This window comes from Diadema setosum, chromosome 16 (assembly GCF_964275005.1).
Source record: "Diadema setosum chromosome 16, eeDiaSeto1, whole genome shotgun sequence".
NCBI classification, from domain to species: domain Eukaryota; kingdom Metazoa; phylum Echinodermata; class Echinoidea; order Diadematoida; family Diadematidae; genus Diadema; species Diadema setosum.
Window position 1 is genome coordinate 31753809 of NC_092700.1, and position 26188 is coordinate 31779996.

Consider the following 26188-nt stretch of genomic DNA (forward strand, 5'->3'; position numbering starts at 1 on the left):
TGGATTCCTCGGTGCCCTTGTTTGCTTCCGGTTGTCTCACGCGAGTCGCAGTTCCCATACGATTCAATGGAGTTGTTTGCCTGCTTTGCCGTTGTTACCCCTTTTTTTCTTGGCTATTATTCAGCTTTAATAAAAGAGTTGAAAATTTCTAAGTTTTACTGATTTGCGGTCACTAGAGTCATGGTTCACTACTGCAAGGTTTCAATGTGCTGGTCACATGATGGAAAGCGAAGAAATCTTCCACAAAAAATACCTCTGGATAAAGACAGAGCGTGATCTGAGTGCATGTGCAGCCAAAACCGGGGCAAGTTTGTCCCGTGAGCTGTCCCATAATGCATCTAAAATGCTGCTCTGCACACGGCACCTACGTATTGGCGATACTGAGAATTGTGTGTTCATGTGTGAGTACACCCCACAATGATGTAATTATTTAATCAGGTGTTCAGGTAGCATTGTCACAAATTATATCAAATTCATATGTTTGGGTTTTTTTGTGTGTGTTGTGACAGTTGGCATTCCATTTTCACTTTGCACAAGCTGCGGTATTTGTCTCTTGTAGATTTAATCTGCAACTCTGTCGAGAACAAATACTCAGTTTTAATCAGACTTTACCTCATAAACAGAGGCTGCCACGTTCAGGTGTATGGAACACAGTGTATGCTTTTTAACGATAGCCTTCTACCCTGAGAAAGACATCTCATAGGAAATTTCACAGTCACATGAATTACAGTCTCTAGTTGTTGAACTGTTCTCCATCTCATTTGAGCCTGTATTGGTCATCTGTACATTATACTTCTGGTTATAACTCACGTACCATGTACCACCACAGAGGCATACAGGGTGTATGGCAGTCACGACTAAAGGCTCAAGTGTGTGACTGTGTTGATCCAACAGTTGGTCAAGTGGTTTGCATGTGTGCGCTTGTTTTTGAAGAGGCAGTGCCAGGGTTCAAACTCAGGACACAACACTGCTCTCATCAAGTGGGATTTACATGTATATATATATTTTGTTTTTCATTGTGCAGCTTTGGACCATTGTATTGATTGTATCTGCAAACTTTATGTCCATTATACCTCAACAAAGAGTCACAATATAGGATACATGCCTTTTTAATAATTGCACAGCCATCATTCACAGGAAAATGGTTGTTATATACTGTAAAAATGGAATTTTTCGCAATGTGGAAATCTTTGTGCATTTCGCGGGACTTGAAAACAGCATTTAAGTAAAAGCACTCAAATATTTTTTGCTTGCCATATGCTCGAGTAGTTAATGCTTTTATTCCATGGAATTGAAAACATGCGAAATTCATTTTACCTGGTCGAGCGCAAATAATTACTCACATGAAAATATCCGCTTTTACAGTACCCGTATTAACAAGTGAGTGTATGTGTGTATGAGTGTGTTTAGGGATGTTGTACTGAACAAAAGATCAGTGATGCTTGAAACGTAGGAAAAATTTTCGGATCATTTAAAATGCACTGAGATATTACATGTTTATACTGAAGAGCAATGTGATATATGAAGGAAAGAGTCTTTCATCCAATAAATCTTCACCCTTTGGTTACTGTTTATAAAAGAGACAGTAGAAGTTTGAGTGCTACTTTTAATATACTTTTAGGAGAAGTGTTAGGGTTCAAGCCCCTCCTATCAGTGCATTTGCTTATCAAAGGACGACACTCAATTTTTAAAGCATTCTTCAGTTGTTAGGTGTGAATAAACAGGTACCCAGTATGACATCAAAGATGTGGGACGGTTAAAGTCCACAATTCATGCACCAGGTACTAACGACCTACTCAGACTACAAGGAAATTGAAAGACTGTGGTTTATAGTTGCCAGTTTCATGCAGATGATGAGGGCGAATTGAGGTTGTTATTTTAGAGTGCCACTAAGTGGTGGAAAGGGGTTTACATCAACTGAAGAGATTATTACCATTACCATTAACATTATCATTATCATTATTGTAATTTGTGTTTAATATTCTATACAACAATGCAAGGGTGTTTATTCATAGGTATAATAAACAACATGATCATGTTATGTGTCAAGTTTTTTGAAGCAATGCAATAATATTAAGAGTAAAGGGGTACCCCACCACAGATATTGTTCAATGATATGCTAATACATGCCGATGTATATAAATGCCTAACAGTATCACACCTAGGCTGGTTTTGAAAAATGTGAATATGTTTTGTAATGAGGGAACATAAGCGACACTCGATCCTCATTCGTCATTGAATCGTATACTGTGTAAAATGTTCATTGATGTTTCACTGTTCGTTTCAAACAGTTCTTGTGAACTCCTACAATCCTCTGGGACTGATAACATTACTGCAGAGTAGATATATTTATTGACTAAATTTTAATGTAATACACATCGGGTGTTGGTGGTTGATGGACAAGTCATTGTTATTAACAAAATGGTAATAAAAGAAAAAAACCACTTTACAGATAAGGGCCTACTATCAGACACATGTCCAATATCCGCACAGCATTGGATGGTATGGCCACAAACAACAACAACAAAAAAAGGGGGAAGTAGACCAAAGGGTCCCTTTTGTTGTCCTCTTCTTATGTCATTTTCTGTCATTTTTTGACAGTTTATAAGTACTTTTCATGCCAAATTCTGACATGGTGCTATACCGATAAATGCCAAATTTGGAGGAAGGGAGAAATTGTACAACAGTTGCTGCTTTTAGCCATACTAACCCAAGAAATATGCACAAGGTGTGTATCCACTGACATAGGTAATATCCGCTTAACATTACATGATGTCTTCACAGGTGTAGAAAAGATTCAGCCCCCACCTTGCACCCCTGCAGTTAGACTGAGCAAAGTCGTTTCACTGCCAACCGGTGGAAATTCTGATTACAAACATGGACATTTCGATGGTAAGACAACAGTGCGAATGGTTGCAGCAACTGATGGTGGGATAATTTGAGAGGGTTGCATGATAACTTGCCACATGCTCTCTACTGCTACTTGCACTAGTCCTACCACTGCTGGCAACTAATCATATCTCTTGCAGCCAAGAAATGGTCAAGATTGCAGCACCATTAGAATTGTGATGACAACAATAATTATATACATGTAGTTTATGGAGAACTGGCTAAAGTTCCCTCTTATTCTGAATGATTACCTTGATTACTGTGATGTTTGGTCTCGCTCCCCCCCCCCTCCCCATTTCCAGCGGCTTTAATGGAACCTGCATCTCCCTCCCCCCCCCCCTTCCTCCCAACTTTATGACAACTAACAAAGAGCTGTAGGAATTATTTCGAAGCAAGCATTTAAGAGTCACTGACACAAATGTCAATATGTGGGCATACCCTTTTGTGACCCAGGGCCTTTGACACAAATTAACTGACCACTAACAACTTGTAATCAGTTTTCTGCCCCATCATAGTTATAGTGTGAAACAAGAACAGAGTTGCAAAACGAGAAAAGTAAACATCCCACCCAAAACATGTTTATCAAAAGTGCCCTTAGCATTTTCTGTCTGTGTGTATCTGTGTGTGTGAATTAAGAAGGAAGACATATCAGGCTGTACATTGTAGGTGGATGGCCAAATTTTCCTTTAAATGTCTACCCGTTAGATGTACATGTATATATAAATGCTTTATATATTCTATTACTACCACAAAAAAGGATTAATTGTGGTAACTTTTTTTTTTTTGCCTGATGTGTGTGTCAACACATAGTGTTGTATCTTAATTTATCATTGTGTGTTGTGAAATTAGCCATGATTGAGTGTACTTTGTAAGTGATATTGGACGTACAAAGTGTCAGGGTATGAATATACCTATTTATGTTTGTGTTACAGTTCACATGACCCATGCATATTACTTTGAGTAAGATACCATTATATAAACATGCCATGTAATTGCTTTATAAGAGCAAAAGAAGAAGTTTATTGTGGTGGTGTATATGGCTACAGTCAGATTTATATATTTCATCCATATAATGTGATATCCATTTCATGAGATGACTTGAGTCTCAGATTTCATGTTTTAATATGTGTACTTTTACATACATATGCATAGTCAGTAAAATGGTTTACTCTACGTATATTTCGTGGTTTTCCGATGCAGAATGATTGGTTCCATTTGATTTTATATTTATCATCTTTTCAATGAAGTACATGTATGTAATCAAATTATGTCAATGTGACAAATAGTTACTAGCGGTGATAAGGATGACTTATGTGTATGTGAGTCTCCAGAATGTCATATATGGTGTTATCATTTCACATATTATGTTGCATGCCACTTAATCTTAATCTTAAAAGAACTTGAAGGCAATCACCAACTTACATATACTGTGCACCTTATTCAAAGTGATATTCATCACTGTTTATGTCGATTAAGGTGATTTGGGACAGTATAGGCGTTGTGCGAAGTAATCGTGAAATTGCCTAATCGCTGCCAAATCAAACCTACTCAACATTAGATATTAATTATAGAAAGATGATAAGTAGTAATTTCAGTCTTTTGTGTATGCATTTTCTTTTTTCTTCTACGCCAATTGACAAAGAGGAGATAACATCTAAAATGAAACGTGTAATCATATTGAGAGAAAATATTGGGATGCTCAAACTCAGGTGATACACTTTTAAAGTAATTCCAGCTGAGAAACAAATGTGCCACTATATTCTGATAACCATGTGCCATCTATAAGACATGACAAGCAGGTTTACCAATGTTTCCCAATCTATGGATATCTTATTCCCTGAAGACCTGGTAATGAGCTTTTCAATCATAGTTCCTTGTAGAAAAAGTATAGATAATAATGAAATAACTGTATTTTGAAATTGAAAAAAAAATTCTTCACTAGGCAAACCTTTGCTTGCTGTTTGATTATCACAGCAACTGCATCGAGTTACAAGGGTATGAACAGAATTTAAATAAGTAATGTTAATTGTACACCAGTCTGTTGATTCCTCAAAGATTGAATTTACCCTGCCGAGAAGTGATCTTCGGTCCGTGTTCGGATCCTCATTCAGTTTCTTTGCTACCGTATTATCTATACAGGGGCTGCGGGATGGGGGGGGGGGGGGGTATTTTGCCCTTCAAACAATCAATCAAACAAACAAACAAACAACGAATCAGAAAATTGATTAAAAATCATCACAAAACTATTGACTCTCCAAGAGTGATCCGAACGGAGATTTTCTTCCCATGGGGGGGGGGGGGGGGGGGGAGGGGGTACATTGACCCCCCCCCCCCATCCTATTAAAAAAAAAAAGAAACAGAAAAAAAAAACATTTAAGAAATTTAACGAATAAAAAGACAAAAAAAAAAACAACATTCTGCAGCCCCTGATAACACTCTGCCCTACTTTGGCAAAGCGAAGCAAGTGACATACCATCCAAATTTGAGTTATTGATGCTTTCATAATTCACATAATGATCTCTTCTTCCAGGCCAAATTTCATGCAGAAACACTCATCCTATTAAGAGATATGTTGGATAAGACATCTGTTTTTATCCACATGTTTAAAAGAAATCGCTCTATCCACTGTTATCCCACTCGCCAGAGTAACGCCTATCACCTTCCCCGTACTCGCACTATTTTTGCAAAGAAACAATTATATTTACTGGACCCAGATATTGGAATGATCTCCCTCCAGATATCACTTCTTCCTTATCTTTATTCACCTTCAAACGCGAATGAAAACAGTTTAATACGTAGTGGATACACACTACCAAGCTTTTAGCAACCTTTTTATGCTCCCAGTCTTTTGTCCTTGTCCGCAGCACCAAGTTATTTCATGGTACCGATACATCTTTTAATAATATAGCATTTTGTTTTTCAAACACTGCGAGATTTGTATGCAGTCTGGTTTGTGCGATATCTATGTGGTTCATTAGTTTATTACTCATCGATTTTTTGTACTGATGTAATTTTAGTTGGTCAAGACAAACATATCCGTTCTCCGTGTAAAATTATATGCCTATGAACTCGGGAACCTACAGTTTACAAGCTTTAAAGCTTTTGTGTAGGCCCCATCATATTTCTTATACTTACTAGTGACATTTTCACACGATATGACCATGTACATTTGTGTCAAGTATATTTTCTTTTCTTTTTCTTCTACAACCAAAAGACATGATCGTATATATATATTGTATTCTTGTTTTGTTGTCAATAATTTTGTAATCTCATCATTGAGAAATGGAAATATGAAATAAATTTGAAGTTTGAAGTTTGAAGTTATGATAGTCCATTGACGTCAGTGTAAATGACAGACACATTTTGCTCTTTTACAAGAAATGTCACTTTTGTCACTTGCTTCCTTTTGCCAAAGTAGGGCAGTACTGTACTGATGTTCTGGTATTGTACCTTGCCTTTTCTTATGCACCATGTGTATGACAGGGTTCACATACCTCGCGATTCGTCTCCCTCTCTTTCTGTTTCCTTTCATGTATGAGCTCCGCTCCGGGAATCCATATTAATGTGACTATTAAAAGGTGATTATGTTGTCATGTTTCCATAAAATGCACAGTCGTGTAGTGTATTCTATCATCCTTTGTATGTGTGATGACGTGTTGGTGTTGCGTGTATGCGCCCTGGTGTATGTGTAATATATCCGTCACTTGTGTCAATAATTTCACATAAATAAATGTCGAATTATGGCGATCACTGGTGTTACGCGCCCCCTTCCCCTCAAAAGAACAATCCAAGCCAAATCAAAACAAGACCAAAACAACTAATAAAAGGAAACAAATCTTGGCGATATACCCGAAAGAGAAAAACCACTCCCTCTTTTAATAGATGGGCCCAGATAGAGTATAAACTGCAAACTCCATTAAACACATCAATAAAGTTTCATGAAAAGCCATATTAAGAATCAAAAGATCAAAGTTACTAATTGATTTTGAAAGAAAATTCTGGATCAGAAATAGGTTCATTGAATAACGATAATCAATTTACAAGCACAACAGTAAAATATCTATCAAAATCTCATTAAGAGTAAAGAAGTTATGACACTTTAAAAAATTGCCTAATTTTTTGCAACATGGTTCTCCAACAGTTGATGTTCATGAATGTGTAAACGAGTTTAATTGTAAGCTTTCTGTCTTCAAATGCTATTCCTATTTTTGTTGCCATATTGACAAAAGTTCGATTTTAAAGTCCGGCAAATGCATCAATGAAGTATGAAACAGCTCGATCATTCCGAACGTGTGGACTCGTAAAACGACCGCAAGGACATGACAATAGATACCACAGTAACGCTTTTCTTTTTCTCGTACGATCGGCTCGATTTGAAAAGCGCAGTTTAGTACAGACCGCCGAGTACGAAGATTTGGTTATTGTTATGATAATAACTGATCACATGGCATATGCTGTGCCAAAAGGAAGTCACATGACCACTTCTGCCACAGACAACACCGAGTCAAGTTTCACTGCCCATACGAGCAGCGAGTGCGTGTAGCAATACACAGCGACTCCAGTGATTGAAATTACGAACCTGTGTGTCAGTCACCATATAAATATGACATCATACGGGGAAGTACTTGCACTCTTTAATCTCAAACACCAAATACACAACGGTGTGTGGTACTGTGAGTTGTCCAGCCTTCGAAAGGGACCATCTTATAATATACCCGACATCTCTCTTGGCCGTAGTCGGGCATGTGTAGCCAGTACATGTAGTGTACATGGTAGGACCAGGTTCATGGATTCTTGGTAAGTTTTAGACTTCCAAAGAGGCGCTGTATGCGATCAGGAAAGTTTATTGATTACATTGTGTACTAAATCATTCTGAAGTGGAACATGAAGTACGTGTCTTAGTTTCACAGTGAAATAGGCATTAGCTAAGTCCAGTCGTCATTGTGAAACTGCGCCGCAATCGCTTTGCTTTTATATTAACTTTACAAAGACAAGACTGTAAGTGTATCATTTATTGTATATGACATGTAGAGCCTATATACACTTTGTGCGAGTGTGTGTGTGTGTGTGTGTGTGTGTGTGTATGTATGTGTGTATGTCGGCTCTTATGCAGTGGCGGATCCAGAGGTAGCCTTTAAACAAGGCGACTCGCTCTGCGTGCCCCCGTATAGCGCGTTTACCCCACAAACATGTTGGCCGGCGAGCGGAGCGAGCCGCCTTTATCCACTCGTTCAGGGATGTGTACTTTTGTCGTTGTTGTTGCTTTATATTCTTTGACAAATTTGCGTACAAATTTGACGCAGAAAATACACACGGCACCAAGGCAAGCCTCGTTAATATTAAGTAGAATAAGAATAGTTAACCAATCATAATATTTACGAGGCTTGCCTTGGTGCCGTGTGTATTTTCTGCGTCAAATTTGTACGCAAATTTGTCAAAGAATATAAAGCAACAACAACGACAAAAGTACACATCCCTGAACGAGTGGATAAAGGCGGCTCGCTCCGCTCGCCGGCCAACAGGTTTGTGGGGTAAACGCGCTATACGGGGGCACGCAGAGCGAGTCGCCTTGTTTAAAGGCTAATCCAGAGGGGGCGCGCGCCCCCTCTTTATTCTTTTTTTTTTAACAAAAGAAATAAATAGAAAAATGGGGAGGGTGCGTGCGCCCCCGTCTAATTTTGCAAAGGCGCCTCCCCTTTACGGAATTCCTGGATCCGCCCCTGCTATGTGTCTTCATATTTGAATTAATGTATGTAAGTACTTACGAGGCCTATGTCCTGTAAGTTTCTAGGACATAATGATATACCATCTGCACAAAAAATATCCCAGATCCTGACCCTAACCCCAATCCATAATCCTGAACCTAATCCTAATCCTAACCCTATCCCAATTTTTAACCCTAAGCTTATAACCCTAACTCTATCATAAACCGATTCTTTTAGCCGGGGGGGGGGTAATAATTGCCCTGATACGGTACTAAACAGTCATGTGCACATAACGTATCCAGCTATTCTTGAAAGTGCTGTGCTGTATTCAGTTCCGCAAAAACCATCTCTCAATTTTTGATACATAGATAGAACTGGCACTGCATGAGACTGGGATTCAGCATGTACCCCTTCGGGAGTAAGTTATTGGTAGCCGTTGCCATGGTCACGGCTATCGAGAGTATCGCCATGGCCACGCCCATTCCGTCTTCGATGGATGCCGTGACCAAGTCGGGAGGAAAGGCGCTCATGGATGAACAGACGAGAAAATATTTCGCCAAAAGATTGGCGCCAATCTTATTTGCCTACAGCAAAGCGGCGATTGCAGGAGATCAGGCGACGGACGCACCTGTCTTGTAAGTATAGGAAACGGTAACGTTTTCCCTTCAACGTTAATCTGCCATAACTATATCGGCAAACTTGTTACATAGAAATTAATGGCATTTTGTTGCAGTGCCCCCCCCCCCCCCCCCAAAAAAAAAAAGAAAAGAAAAGTTAAGTTAAGTCTTGTTATCCCTTTAAGGGATTACAAACAACAACAACAACTAATAGTGGCAAATGTGTGCAGATGGTACATTCATTTTCCTTTGTCTTTTACAATACATGCTTTGAACTCGTATGAGCTTTTTAAAAGCCCATGTATAATGTACAATGATATCTGCACCTTTATGGTCAAAGCTATACAATTCATTGACTAAGATTTGAACAGTTACAGACTTTCCCGAAGAGTACTTTGATGAAAGTGGGACGAGCATTGACTAAGACACTGAGAACCGAAGTAACATACTATTGTTGCACGTTCGTTCATTTAGGCCCTTGGTTATTCAGAAGGTGAGTTTTACCATTGGTTACTTATTCATTACAGCGATACTCTTAGTAAATGTTGTCATGCCAGCGACGTCCCGTGTTTGGAAGAATCTGTTCTTTCGTTGGCTGTCGATCTGGTATGACTTTATACAACAACACATACCTGTATATATACTTCAGTCATTAAAACATAATTTCGAGAGGAAACAGAATACCATAACTAAAATTATTTGCCAAAGTTTGTCTTCATTCGTCATACACCATGTACACTGTCATTTTATTATGTGATAAATCCATAAGCATCAAAGTTGAAATGATAGGCGACAGTGACATGACGTGCATCAACATTTTAGCATTCTCAACATTATGGAAAATTCCGTTTGACTGATCATTCCGCTATTAGCAACTACCTTATCATGTGTGAAGGTATAAACCAATGACAATCGCGCGTTTCTTATGATTTAATGTCGTGTATGTAATCAATTCGTAACGAAGGAATCCTTTTCTCATTTCCCCGCTGTACAGAGACGAAGTTCGGCAGGATTTAGTTTCTCACTTTGGGGTCGACGTTGAGTGTGACGCGTGCAAATACATCGTCGAAGGCATCGACGAGCTGATCCAGACGAACGAGTCCAAAGAGTTGATCGTCCGCGCCGGCGCCGAAGTCTGCAAAGTTCTTGAAATCGAGAACGCCCGGGTCTGCGACTACGGTGTCAGAGAGTTTAAGGTCTGTATTCATGATTAACTAGGATATAGTATTCATGATTAACTAGGATATAGTATATTCATGATTAACTGGGATGTAGTTTTGTTATGTTTACTCTCTATTATCTCTTCATCTACTATATTTCATCCTCTTCAGATTTTCGTTAATCGTGCCTGTGAGTTGTTTTATTTCTAGTTTTGTATCAACTCTCAGTTTCATTCGTGCCCCCTTTCATCGCAATGTCCCTTATAGTCTCTATTTAATCTACATAAATGCTCTACTTTCCGTTTCCCGTTTTCATATCAGACTCGCGTTGTTACTGCACAATAATAGGAAGTTTTATGAACGTATGTTTTGTATACGCGCCCATAAGTGCATCTACTTGAATCTTAAGGGGGTGTGTATGCCATTAATAGTTTCCAAGATGAAGTAATGACTAATAAAAGATTCCAACATTACGATTATATCGAGCTTTAGATTTTCGCGACACTGATGTCCAGAGGAAAAAAAAAACTGTTCTGCACATGCGCAAAATTACTTATCAAAACCGATCTCGCGTCGTCTAAGTTTTCACGGTCGGTCCTGGGCCATTTTGGCAGTCTATCAAACTCGTGACGCAGAGAGCTACTTGATGCACTGATCATTATTGGGGCGCTATTTTACTTTTTATAGGCTGCGTCTTCGCGTAATCTAAAGCTACTTTTCAACGCGACGCAGGGAGAAAGGAAAACGGCCAACACAATCGTCGTCTAAACGCGTGTCCGCGTCGGAAATATAAATCTCTTTATTCGTATTTCCGTAGGACGAGCTCATCGGCGTCCTCACACTCCACTACCTCAGTCCAGACCAGGTCTGCGGGACGCTGCTCGGTCCGTCATGCGCCACGACCTATGACCCCAACTCGGACTGGAACGTGACTTTCCCCAACAATCCGAAACCTCCGGTGACACCTGTTAAGCCGCCAAAGGTATTCAGACTTATAAACATAATTTATGATTCAGCTTGCTCATTGGTTGAATATTTGTATTGGGCCTACTCTATATGATCATCTAAACATGCTGTATGACTTGCGATCATCGACAACGTGCAGTTTTGATTTGACATCGAAATCCATAGCTGTAAACGATCGGAGACTAGCTAGACCTATGAAGAACATAAACCAGAACATTCTTCTATTTTCATGCTATTTGAAAGTGTTTACTACACGATAAACACCCTCTGGTATAAGAATTACGAGTATAACTGTCGGAGTGGTATTAAAAACGCGTGAAAATTACATGACGTACAACTCCGTTAAACTGAAAAGTACGAAATTGAGGCAAATCAATCTTAAAAGTGTTCGAAGCATGACTTTGGATCATGTCGTTGTCGCTATCGACAGCCGGGCTCTCCGACGCTAAGGGTCCTTCACATCAGCGACCTCCACGTCGATCTGATGTACCAGCCCGGGTCCAATGCCGAGTGCGGAGAGCCGATCTGCTGCCGCTCCAACGACGGACCTCCGGGTAAGAACCAGTGAGAAGACTAGAAAAACTACTAAGGGTAATCTACCCGTGGTCTTATTTAGAAAGAGTGTTGCATTGGGATGGAGGTATACACATAAAATGATAGTTCATTGAAGCTTCAAAAAAAAAAAAAAAAGATGTATAGGTGGTAAACAAAGTCTCAGAATTTATATGGAGTCATTGACGCAATAATCTGATCAATAATCTGGGATATTAGTGTCTCTGTAATTGTTTCTTAGAATGCTTGATGGATACCTACGATGAACGTGCTTATCATAATATCAGTTCTTCTTAGCTGTAGCTTTTGAGAAAATGGTCCCAAGGCGGCCGATCTTCCACCCAAAGCGGATGAGCTAGAGTCTCTGAATACAAAAACTTTGATTGACGCTCTGCTTTGATTAATACAATGCACTTTCCGATGTGCCGATGTTAACAGCTCCAGGTGTTCCGGGCGCCGGTCAGTGGGGAGATTTTCGTTCATGTGATGTCCCGCTGCATCTAATGATCAATACGCTTGAAGAAATTTCGACGACCCAAAAAGTAAGCATCAAACTAATGAAAGTTTATTTGGCTTCTTTAGCATTTTGATAGACTAAATCTGGCGAGTGACTGAGCGCAAGTGTGTCTTATATCTGGCTCGTCTCGCTAGCCGAAGTGACGGTATCATACTTTCAAAGACCTCGTTTGCAATCACATCTTTGCAACACGTTTCTCAAAGTGTTTTAAAATGACAAAGTTGCAGAGATCTTTTGTGAGTGTGAAACCACTTTAATTAAGTAAAATGGCTGCACGATCCATCTTCGTTTGTCCCCAAACCCAACTGTTATCTATGGAGAGCCATACAATCCATTATCGCACAGGAGGGTAATCATTGTCAAAAGGCTGTTGTATATTCACTGCATGCATAATGTATAAGTTGATGCATTGGAAAATGCGACAATATGCGACAGTCGGACTGCAATTCAAACTTGCATATGGAGATGGCGCTTATTCAGAGGCAAGATACAGAAAATAAACAAATCACACAGTTTTGAGGTGACCCACTTTCATCGATGCTCTTTTGAGACGAGCTCTTCTCTCAGGAAACGCAGACAAGTAAATTGCCAATGGCAACAAGGAAGCTGGTTCAGCGCCAAGGACAATATTTTTGCTATGATTTGAGGAGAAAATAACTTACAGTAATTCATGTTTCTTTTAAAGGTGGACTTCATATACATGACGGGCGATCTGCCAGCGCACGATGTGTGGAACCAGTCTCGGAGCGACATCCTGAAGATGCTCAACCTTGTTACAGACCTCTTGCTGAAGTACTTCCCAGGGGTCAAAATTTACCCTTCCCTCGGAAACCACGAAAGCGCGCCCGTCGACAGGTGTGCGCATTGCATCTTATTTTTGGACAATCGTACATTTTTCCGTGAAACGGGTGAATCTCAGTCAGACGTTGAGTTCTTGAATACACTTGAAAGCTTTGAAAAGAACATTCAATAAACATCTTTTTTTTAAGAACTATAGTACTTTGTCTTCGTACGCTGCGCATCACCCGCTAACGATACAAAACACAGTCAAGCTCACCTAATCAAATCCAAAGCACATGACCGCAGAAAACCCGTCGATTTGCACATATTCGACTTAGACAATAAAATTAATACATGTGTATATCCATCTGGAGTATGATTTTTCTTTGTCTTACCCATTTTTCGACTTGTGCAAGGTTGGCTAAGGCGAGGTTAACTGTATTCTTGACAGTTATAGGACTTATCGAGGTTCGCCACAACTAAAAATGTGGGACCCTTTTATAAGTGAAATGGGAATCGAATGTCATTTTGCTAACATTACGGTTGAAGAGGTTGCGTCCTCATACCCCTCCTCCCCCTTTTTTTAAACAGCTTCCCGCCTGGTTTTATCACTGGCGACCAATCACAGAAGTGGTTATATAATGCTGTCGTGCAGCAGTGGATCGAGAAATCTGGTTGGCTGCCCAAGTCTACGCAAGGGACGCTCCAACGGTAAGTATAAGATTACCTCGTTATGCTCAGGTATTTGTTCAGAGAACGTTTATTAATCGATACAAATTTTAGAGAAGGATGGCTGCTTCTTGTCTTACAAATCAAAGTCTTGAGAATCAACTTTTCTATGATTCCGTATTTCTGTCCTTTGAATATTAATTTTATAGGCTATCTAAGTAACCATTGATTCTTATCCCCTTTTGACACTTTTTTTTTAAATCATAAAGATAATGTCACGGATTTCTCTAATAACTGGTAATTTATATGAATCTGAGTTGTTCCCGTTCCTAGCAATACAACCTTTTGTATATCTAAATGGTCTCAGTACCATATCAGCAACTTGTCTGTGCATATTGCCGATGACATTTTGAGATGGTATAGTGCAGAAAGAGGTAAGTAATATACAATGATATATGATCACAGGACGAACTTTCAAATGACCGTAGAAGAGTTTGTTGTGTTCTTCTTGTCCACAGAGGGGGTTACTACGATGTCCTCGTCTATCCAGGATTGAGGATCGTCTCTTTGAACATGAATGCTGGGAACCCACTAAACGGGTGAGGAACGAATCAAAGACATTCTAAAATGGTTTCTGGAGTGTACCTATACGTGAAACTTGTTTTTTTTTTTTTTTTAATGTGTAATTATTTTGAACTTAAGGAAGTTTTCTTCTTTTTTTTTTCTTGGAAACTGTGTAGTCCTCTAGGGCAGTTCTTCTCAGCCGTTGGGCCGCGATGTCGGCCAAAAACGAAATAAAAAAGATTCTAATTTGAGCTTACTTTTGGGCTTCAAAAAAAACATACATATAGAAGCCAAAGTGAGCCTCGGGTTGAAAAAGGTTGAGAAGCACGACTCTAGAGAAGTTTAATTATATTTGTCACATATTTCAAGAAACTAGACGCATCTACATCTCAGCTATAATTCTTAGCATAATAGTACAAAAGACCAAAAAGGTAAGAAGTTTGTACAAAAGACACTGTGCTCCGAAATAAACACCTCGCATTATCAAATTACTAAAGAAAAAACATCAGAACCATAATTATAGGTAAACGATAGTTAAGAAGGCGACGTACTATGGTATAGACAGTACTGGGTATAGAGTCCAGCCTCCGCAGTCAACGAGGTCCTGTCTTTTATTTCACTTTGTCACTTACAATATTTAGTTACTGTAAGTGCAAATGGAAAGCGAGTGTACACTAATTGAGGGGAAGAACATGTATAAGATTGCTGCGAGTAATGAGATATTAATGTAGAATGTACCTTTAATGTGCATGTTGATATAGAGATGATTATTTGTTGTTGTTGTTGTTGTTGTTCTGCATGTGGATATAGAGATAATTCAAGTTTTTGTTCAAGTAAACATTCCTTCGACTTGTTACTCACATTCGTGAAGGATAACAGTATCCCTGTCTTCTGAAAGAGCTAAGCAGAGTCTTCTTTCGTTATGCCAAAAAAAAAAAAAAAAATCACTGAAATGTATGGAGGCCTATTATATCAAATTACAATTGTCATGTTCACCATGGTTTATGTTTATTTTTGTCAATACTTGGTTGTGTTGCTGTCATTTTGTGTGCATGTGTGTGTGTGTTTATTTGTGGATGTGTGTATATAATCCTTATACATAATGCGTTCATGATGTGTATGATACTTGTGTGTATTTGGGTGGGTGTGTGTCCAGTGCACTCCCGTTTTAACCAAGAATAGTATCGAAATTTCGTTATAGCCAAACAGCAACGTATTAAAGATATATATTATAGATTGAAGTAATCTAAATCATTTCGTAGTAACGAGATTTTCGTTACAACCGTGTTCGTTAAAACGGGAGTGCACTGTATGTGTTTGTATTTCGTGTGAACAGATGGTTGAAGATAAACGCTACCGATCCCGACGCTCAGCTCCAGTGGCTAGTCTCCGTCCTACAAGCCGCCGAGACGGCAAAGGAAAAGGTGCACATACTGGGCCACATCCCTCCGAGTCTAGACCTTGCGGTCTGGAGCAAGAACTACGAGCTCATCGTCAAGCGGTATGTCCTTAGCAGGGCTGTACTGGATAAGGAAAAAAGAAAGAGCTTTTAGACCCAGGTGCATGACTCCATGAAACATTATCATCGGTTAATTCCAGTGGAGGCTTTATGACATTGTGAGAAATGGAATAGATTTATTCATATTACATTGGTGTCTGTAAATATGTTATTCTTCATAAATTCACTGATAGTCGAAAACATTTCATGGGCTGACTAATACTAGCATGCTATTTTAAAATTGTGTGTGACAGGTATCCTGTGCAGTGTAATTTTTCTGTCTCCTTGCTCTACAAAGACTGATAGAGCATTCTGAATGCCGGAAGAGATTTGTTGCCTTTTTTTTTATTTTGTCGTGAATTACTTTCAGTTTCTCGTGTTTTAGTTTTGTCTGTTCATTAGCTAACTCAACGACCAGTGCTATAAAGTGATTCGGGTGGTGTTATCAGTACTGCACCTATATCATTACGTTGTCTCTTAACAATGCCGAGTGTAAAATTGTTGGTTTAACGACGACGTTTTCTCCATCATTATAACATCATCATCAATCGTCACAACCATCCATATAACCATCTCAACCGCTGTTGTCGGCGCCATGTTAATCACGGCTATCACTACAGCCAGTTCAATGTATTACCCTCGTCACCATCATTACCATAATAACCTTCACTACCATTATCATCATTGTCATCATTACCATCATCCTTGTCTTCATAACTGTCATCATCGTCGTCGTCATCATCATACTATTCAACAACATTACCATCATAATTACTGTCATCATCATCATCATCATTGCCACCACCTTCATCATCATCATAATCATCATCATTATCATCATCATTATACTCTTCAACAACATTACCATCATAATTACCATCATCATCATCATCATGACCAATGCTACAGACCATCGTCATCATCAAGATCATTGTCGGCATCCTGATCACTGTTATCATAATCACAATCATTATCATCATCACCACCACCATCTACACCACCACAACAACAGAAGCATCATCATCGTCACCACCACCACCACCACCACCACCATTACTGCTAATATGCCTAGCCACTGTCGCGACAGTGGTGGCATCATAGTTGTCCATGTGATATTCATATAAGCTATAACGTTCAATCATTTTGAATCCGTCCATCACCATAGATACGAGAGCACCATAGTGGGTCAGTTCTTCGGACACACCCACAGGGACCAATTCAAGATCTTTTACTCAGACACCGTCACGCGTCGACCAATCAACATCGCCTACGTTGCAGGGGCCATAACGCCGACAGCACAGAACCCTGGTTACCGCGTTTACACCATGGATGGCAACTACACCGGTTCCACTTGGGTAGGTCTAAACTGCTGGTGGCGTTCTTCAACTGGAATTTACCCCAAATATACATGTGAAGTCAGGGAATGCAGAAATATCGGTTGCACACAATCGGGCTATCTGTTCAAAAATAATGAATATTTAACGTTTTATTAAATCCATGTGCCAGCATAAAGAGACTACAACAATGTACTTGTGTTTGCTCCTTCTTCTTCTTGTTAGTAGTATTATTGTTGTGATTATCAGAATTATCGTCATTACTATACTTAATTATACTAAAATCATTATCATTATTTCTTATTATCAGTATTATCGTTATCCATATCATCATCATCATCATCATCATCATCATCATCATCATCATCATCATCATCATTTTCACCATTGCTATGATCATTGATATCCTTCCATCATTCTTGATTTTTCTTCTTTTCCTGTCCCTAACCCCCCCCCCCCCCCCATCTTGCTGCCCCAGGCCGTTCTCGACCATGACAACTACTACATGAATTTAACCGAGGCCAATCTCACCAACAAACCGAAGTGGCGCCCAGAATACAAGGCAAAGGTATATATCGATTGTCCCATAATTCAAACACATGTCATTATCAATTATTATAGAATCATTTTAAGCGCTACTCACGAATATCGAAATCTAATCAAATCAATATCTAATGTAATATGGTATTCGGGACATGCTCGAGAAAGACAGGGTAGGATGAAATTAGCTGCTAAGAACAGAGAAGGAGAATTAAGAAAGTGTTCGTCAATGAGGATGCAAAGTTAAGACTTTTCTGCAACCTTCACTCCGACATAAAGTGATTAAATCGTTCAAAATATATAGGTAGATAGCATTCTTTCTTCTTCTTTTTTTTTTTTTGCAAATCCATATTGATTTCTATTGCTTCATGATAACCCGATCATCACTTATGTGTCCGAAAGAATATCGAAACATGCATTTTCTATGAAAATAGTGTGATTAATAAAAGAAATTAAATTGAAAGGTGCAAGTTATGCTCAGAATACAGCATATATGGAAAGGTGCTTTTCAAAGTCCTTCGTTAATCATATTTAGTACTTTATCAGTGATTGTCAGATGATGTCACAGACAATGATGGTTTGGAAAGTTTTTGTTTTCTTTCGGGCCGTATCAAAGTAAGTTTAATAGTAATCTGCATAGTCCCTTTAAGATAATAATGAATGAATGTAACACCTTAATGTTCATCATCTTCTCTACGGCTTATATTGACCTGTAATTCATTAGAATTCGATCAATGACTCTTGAATTTCTTCGATGGCAGGAAGCGTATGGCATGAAGTCGCTGCAGCCCAGCGAGTGGAACCGACTCGTGGAGGAAATGAAGAAAAATGAAACGGTCTTCAAGCAGTACTACAGGTGAGTGATATGGATACAGTGCATGGACGAGCCTTTTTCCTGTTCCCCCCCCCCCTTTTTTTTTAAATCCACGATGTCCCTCTCGACCCAATTGTAAATGTTGGCATACCTGGCAATCCTCGAGTAATAATTTGGCAGGTCTCTCTGAAAAACAGTGTACACAGTACTGTGCATGTATGTTATTGATTATGTTGCGATGGAGAAAAATAAATAAATTGAAAATGAACTTGAATGAAGATGAATGCTAACACTGCAGAGGCTACGTTTCATAATGGGTGAATATGAACTGAATATGAACCCTTTCGTGTCGTCGCCGCTTAGGTCGTTGCAGGAGATTGCTTCTAATGAAGGAAACGTACAAACGCACACGCACACGCACAAAATGAACACACAAATGAACATGCTAACACAGCACACACAAAGACACTGACGCACCCCATCGAATTCAGACGTAGAGGGCGTGAAATATTCCGGTAATGCACTGCGGCAATGGTTATAAAACCAACTTCATATCTTGAGTAGAGCGATGAAGGTGGTCCAGTGCCTCTTTGTAGAAAGTGTCTTTCCATAACATATACACAAAACCGATGAGGAATATAACATTAGCAACATCGGATAAAACGTAATGCAACCCCGGACCTTTCTACATCACCCCCTCCCCGGGCGCGCGCACACACACACACACGCACACACACACATGAACCCATTTAGGCCTATTCATTTTTCATTTCATTTTCATTTTATTTCAACACGGTAATAAAAAGGAAACTTGCTCAGCCATCGGCTGTTATTCTGCAAGTCCGTGCATGTATACATTATAACAGAACGAAACATAGATTCAGTAACAGCGTAATATATAGCGATGATTGAAATAAGAAAAAAAGAGAACAAAAAATCACGAAGAAAAGGAAAAGTATATCTACATATAACAGCATATGAATAAAAAAAAAATACAGACATTGACAAGAGATTGATATAAAACAAATGTCAATAGTACTCATCGCGTAACATAATAGGAAACGTTATGATAAATGATATGATGTAATATGATATATAACGCAGTGGATATCAAACTAGAACTGCTGCTGATTCAAATAAGACCTGAAATTATTTAAACTCATAATCTTGATATTATCTGGGAGATCATTCCACACTTTACATCCCCTGTACTGTAAACTCCTACGTTTGAAATTAGTTGAAAACCTACAATATAAACTTCGAAAATGTATGGGTTTTCTTGTGCTTTCTGATTCTGCCCGTTTTATTTCATTGTTGAAAAAAAGAGAAAACTTGTGTGTATGTGTGTGAGGCTGCAGCCCCGTTCTCTTCCACCCCGTCCCGCGATCCTTGTGTATACGGAACTTTAGTTTTACAGATGTATTTGATTGAAATTATTATTCATTTAATTTGTATAAATCTCTTCAATCTGGGCATCATCAACGTTTTATCGTCGTCATTTGTAATCAGCTTATAATACTCTATTCCAAAACGTCACACACTTTTTTTTTCGCAATGCAGCTATTACCATCGGCTCTACGACTACGGACCGTGTGACGACGAGTGCCGAACTGAAATGATTTGCAGGATTCAGACGGCCAGAGCTGGTGACGAGAGCTACTGCTGATATAAAGATGCATGCTGCATAAAGACCCTTGTCTTGGCCCAGTCTGCAGCTACATCGACCGTTGGTTAATCCGTGCAATTGGGAAGCTGTGTAGACATGATAGAATACTGCGCTTTAGTGAGAGAATTAAAGTTTGCAGCACTTCACCACTCCTGAAATAGACGTCTGAACAAGGAAAGGGCCGATTGGTTAGTTAGTTTTTATGACGTTGTTGATATCCTCAGTCTTCGTCTCACTCTTGCACCTACCTCGACTCTTTCCCTTTTTCTTAGCATTCACAACTTCATGAAGTTACTATTGTGGACTCCCGTTATAACGAAGTAATCGGGACCGGCAGTTCTCTTTCGTGAAATTGAAATTTCGTTAAATCCGAAGAAATAAAATGTACAAAGATATCTTGATGATAATTATGGACCCTGAATTTTACTTCGTTACATCCGAAATTTCGTTATAAACGTGTTCGTTATAACGATCCATTGTGTCTTTGTTACCCATTATAAATGTATTAGTTCCACAAAGCTTTAACTCCATGGATGGTGTACGGCATCAACGCCCTTCTACTACTAAAGCGATGACATCTCTACCTGCTGAAGTGTTCGGTGCGAACTTACAAACCTGTGATAGTAATGAACATGACATGATATAATTATGTTAAAGGGATCATACAGTTTTGGTTGAGACCTAATTTCAGGTTTCTAACATTTTTTTGGTGAGATAATGAGAAACCTCTTATGAAATATGAAAGAGTATGCAATTCTATGAGGAATTCAACATTTATTTGATGAAAATTGGTTTTGAAATGGCTGAGATATCCAAAACAAGTGATTGTTATGAAGTGTGGGACCCACACTTTATTAAGATCGCTTTGTTTTACTTTGTTTTTGGATGTTTCAGTTATTCCAAACCCGATTTTCATCAAATAAACTTTGAATTCCTCTTAAAATGGTATGCTCTGTACTATATCATAATTATTTTCTTGGTATCTAGCAAAAAAATAAAAGCCCAATTCTCATCTCCACCAATACTGTACCATCCCTTTATTAAGATGTGCAGGAACACAGAAGTTGAAAGTATCTACATGTATTTGTATATATTTGTAACATGTTTATCATATCTCGAAGATAGGAAAGCATTATCTGTTTTGTACTGAGTAAAAATATGATATCCATATTATATGCGTCACTTCCAGTTTCATTGTGTCCAGAGTGCTAACATATAGATAGAATATGGAGAAACATAATGCACATAATATACTGGTACACGCACACACGCGTCATGCATATTATCGATTATCATACATGTAATATGATAGGTGTGCTTGTGCTTATGTTTGTATGTTTATAATATATATTTATAGATATTCATATATATATATATATGTTTATATCTATATATATATATATATATATATATATATATATATATATATATATATATATATATATATATATATATATACAGAGAGAGAGAGAGAGATTATACAGTTTACTAATTCATCATGTGAATTCGTAACGATGAGAGAAAGTCGTGCTTGAGGAATGAGACAATTATCCAAAATATATTTAGCTGTTATAATACTCATCCGGACTGATATCTAAAAATAGCCCAACAAGTTTTTGACTAAAGCTCCCATGGATCGGTACTCCTCAGTACCATAATACCACAGTCACTGAAATTGCAAGTCCATAAGTAGATATCTTTAGATCTAATACTAGCATATTTTTTGACCTTTTACAGGTCCCCGACATCCATTACATGTTGACTTTTGCTGATCTGAATATAAGTAGGTCTGCGAATTACAAATTATAGAATACTTATATCTAAACGTGTTTCGCGGATTTGAATTATTTGATCTTTATTACTTGATTTTTTTTTTGATCGTTTTTTTCTTTTTGATACACCCACTATGCTCCGCCCCTAAAACACAGCTGACCAAGTCTTCCTGATTTTGCAGGAGCCTCTGAAAAGATTCTAAAAATCTCCCTCTTTTGGGATTTTCGACTATGCAATGTAACCACGCAAGTATTTCCGTGATTACTCTTTGTGAATATTGGCAACCATGCTATGAAAAAAACAAACAAACAAACAAACAGACAAACAATATTTTTTGCCTTTTATAATGCCATCAACAGCACGGTCTGCTGAAATAATCATTACAATTTGTTTCGGTGAATAAGGCATAAACTCGCAATAGCAAGGCATGTCTCATGTAACGACACCTCGAGAAGTAAGATAGTATGAGAGTGATTGCTCTGCTATGTGGCAGGAACAAAATCCAGCAATAACAGTGTGGAATTGTATGATAACTGTCTCGCTATATGAGCTTGTGCACCTGGTGTTGGCACACCATAGAATATTACAAAAAGCATAATAAGGTGTACCTATTATCATGATCATGGGCTCCCCATAGAAAAAAACAACAACAAACACCCCCCCCCCAAAAAAACACAACAAACAAACAACAACAACAACAACAACAACAACATGTCACGATGCCTTATGACTGACTTATCGACACCCACTTTACCGGACTGAAATAGATTGAAGATCTCATTCTTGTCATCAAGGGACAGAAGACACCAATTTATAGCTGATCTTATACTTTCGATGACGTCACAAAAAGAATTAAAGACTATTGAGGGGTAAAGCTTTAATAGTGGGTCCAGAAAAACGAAAAAGAGTATTGAATGATTAAAAACAGTTGATACAATTTTGATCAAAAGATTCTTGACTTTGTACTGTGGAGACCTACTCGCATCAGCAGAATCTTATCATGGACACAGTATCATAACAGCATGGGATGTCAGGGGGCCTTTAGAACCTATGAAATATATTTGAAAAACAATTTATCTCCGTTGATCACATTTGGCGCTGATTCCTTTTGCCGACACTGAAACATAGATCTCCACTGAGCACTTCATTTTCTTCAACACTGATGGTACACTGCCAGCCCACCGAGCCACATGCACTAATTGCATGACTTGTGCTTCCCACATGCTGACAGTGCATACGAGCTTGAGCCTTGTCCCGATCACAACATCCACATGCAGAGTGGTGATTATAGTCCTTCAACACGGAATGCTGATGGGGTGTCAAGATATTAGTATACACACTGTTTCAAATTGTGAAGTTCAACGTTCAGTCATTAGAAGATTACACTGCAATTATTATACTTGAGGAAATATCAGTGTTCCCTGCAGAGATAAAGTAGTTGTTTTGTTTGTTTGTTTTTTTTTTTGTTTTGTTTATTAGCGAACTTCAGAATCATTTTCTTAACTGATGGCGCTGCCAACTATTCATACTGAAATGCCTCATGTGATTGTCTATGGCGAGATATCGTTTTTATAACGAGGGTTAACCCGACGGTCCAAATTTCCTTGCTCTAACAGGGCCAACTTAAAACAGAAACATATTCCATTGTTTCACCAATAAACTTTCCCAATCAATCCTAACTAATTCTCTCTATCAACGCGAACGAGGGCTAGAATTATATATTGAGCTCTTTCCCTTTATTCATTCCTCCAGTTTGTTGTATTGTCTCAAATACTACAGGGGACTCCCGTTATAACGGAGTCCTCGGGACCGGCAGTTTTATTTTGCTATATCGAAATTTCGTTGTAACCGAACAAAACAAAAAAATCAAAGAGTGGATAATGTTACAGCCAGATTTTTTACTTCGTAATAACCGAACTTCGTCATAACCGTGTTCGTTATAACTGGAGTACACTGTACTGAACATATGCCTACAGTACTTCTACACTATTAGAGACCTCTAAATCCATGTCACGTTTTGTAGCGTCTCCGCCCACCTTTCTTATCAGATATTGTATGTGATCGATCTGAACTACGCTTGCTCGATAACGTGTAGATGTGTATTTTACCCTATATAGTAACCAAACACAAGGCAGATACATGTTTGTTTATGACGCGTGAAACAGGGAAATGTCGAACAGAAGAATCTACGGCCGGCGATGGTGTAAACAGTCAGTTATGCGAGTGTATTTCCAACTCTGCTGATAAACCCATGATCTGAGTGCTACTCAAAAGTGTGAGTTTCTCTTTTTTTTATATAATAATCTTTTCCCGAGTGCATAATATTCTTTGATAGATATATGCTCTTAACGTCTTGAATACTGGTATATGACTGGTAGACCAAGAGTGTTTTTACTGTATGCAGTATCCCTGAGTATGTTGTCACTTGAACTGACGTGTCTAAACGTAAGACGCTGTTTGGTTTCTCTGCTTTGCTGTCAAAAGTGAAACGTTTATATTCTGCCTATATACCAGGGTCCGCATTCATGCACGCCGTTATTCACCGGCTTTATCACTCTGCTTGACAGATCGACATGAGAATATCATGAAAGATATTCGTAAGAATTAACCTGCAATGAAGCATATACATAGTATGTATTCCGCATTCCCAAAAATGCTTTTGATGGGAGTTTCTGCTGTGCGTGTGTGCATAATGTACAATATACCACAGCGTATGTTACTCACCATCAAACGCAGAAGAAAAACTTTTTGCGAGGAGGGAACACTACCCTATATTTTGAAAGGTGCACAACCATGATAATATTATCATTACTATTATAATAGCTTGTCTTGAAAACCAGTTCACAGTTACAATCTGAGCATGTGTAGATAAGGGTCATTGCTAATCTTCTTTTGAAATTGACTTGGACAGGTATTCACGAAAACTTTGTTCATGAATATCATTCTATGTATGAACCAGATGCACATCGGAATTTGTACATGTTGTATATGCGGACGTATATTCATTTCAACTAAATGCACAATAAGTAACAGCCAATACTGCCACTCTGACTGCAGCACACACATGCAAATTATCACTTTCTGCTTAGTATTTTTTTTCTTTCAAACTGCTCTTCTGAAAGATAATTCCATATTTTGTAAAGTCTGTGGTTCAACAGGTCATTGCAGACTATATTGCTCACTGTGAACCACCTTATTATTTGTGTCTGAATATTGCCTGCTCCCCCGCTTTTAAACTGTTATGAGCACCACGTCCGTTTCACTAAACCGACAAGTCTCTGAAACCTTATTTCTGTGGTTTTGTGAAGGACTTAAACTATCAAAATGTTTATTCTTTTGATATATGTTAACTTGTACAAGTTGGACTAGAAAAACCCTTTCAATTCAGTCTTTTGTTTCTATACTGTTAGAGAGATCGTATAGTTTTGGTTGAGACATAGCGTCAGGCTTATAACATTTTTGGCTACATAATGAGAAACCTCTTATGAAATATGAAAGGGCATGTAATTCCAAAATGGTTTCAACGTTTAGTTGATGAAAATTGGTCTTGAAATGGCATAGATATCCAAAAAAGCGATCCTAATAAAATTGACATGCCACGACTTTTATTAGGATCTCTTTGTTTTACATGGCTTTTTTGTTTTGTTTTGATATCTCAGTCATTTCAAAACTGATTTTCATCTAATAAACTTTTGAGTTCCCTTCGAATGCTCTTTAACATAGAGGGGTTTCTAAATATCTCGCAAAATGTTACAAGCCGAATCTTCACCTCAACCAGTATTGTACAGTTCCTTTAATCAGGGAACTGAAGTGCACACAAATACAGGAAAATGTTGAATGATCATAAATATCATCACTATTGATGGAATGACTAGAGGAAAATCAATTCTTGTCAGAGAAAGCAATAAAAAAGGGAGCAGAAAGGTGAAAATGAAAGCAAAGTATTATAGGGAAAGAGATGATAAGATAGTGAAAGCGAAAGCAATGGCGCCTATAATTGGTCATTTTCTTTCCGCTCTAACTCCAATAATGGGCCTTGCAGAAGAAAATGTAATATCCATCTGACGGATGGCATCCCATAAAACATTTTTTTTTATGACCCTTGAAGTCTAAACAACCTTCAGAGTGAAAGAGATTGCTTTTG

At 38.4% G+C, this 26188-nt stretch overlaps 1 protein-coding gene across 1 annotated transcript; it reads left to right on the forward strand.

The window, feature by feature from the left end:
* The first annotated feature begins 9110 nt into the window (after positions 1 to 9110).
* LOC140239940 (sphingomyelin phosphodiesterase-like) lies at positions 9111 to 20973 on the forward strand. Its single transcript, XM_072319758.1, has 13 exons — positions 9111 to 9229; positions 10206 to 10407; positions 11189 to 11353; positions 11768 to 11891; positions 12328 to 12431; positions 13092 to 13261; positions 13778 to 13897; positions 14374 to 14454; positions 15756 to 15920; positions 17083 to 17272; positions 17730 to 17819; positions 18553 to 18647; positions 20166 to 20973. The coding sequence occupies exons 1-13, from the start codon at positions 9123 to 9125 to the stop codon at positions 20269 to 20271; spliced, it is 1719 nt and encodes a 572-aa protein (XP_072175859.1). The 5' UTR covers positions 9111 to 9122; the 3' UTR covers positions 20272 to 20973.
* Positions 20974 to 26188: the final 5215 nt, after the last annotated feature.

Coding starts and splice junctions, on each gene's coding strand:
- LOC140239940 (XM_072319758.1), top strand. CDS start 9,123: ATGGATGAACAGACGAGAAAATATTTCGCCAAAAGATTGGCGCCAATC. Junction 11,354..11,767: donor CACCTGTTAAGCCGCCAAAG/GTATTCAGACTT, acceptor CGCTATCGACAG/CCGGGCTCTCCGACGCTAAG. Junction 11,892..12,327: donor CTCCAACGACGGACCTCCGG/GTAAGAACCAGT, acceptor CGATGTTAACAG/CTCCAGGTGTTCCGGGCGCC.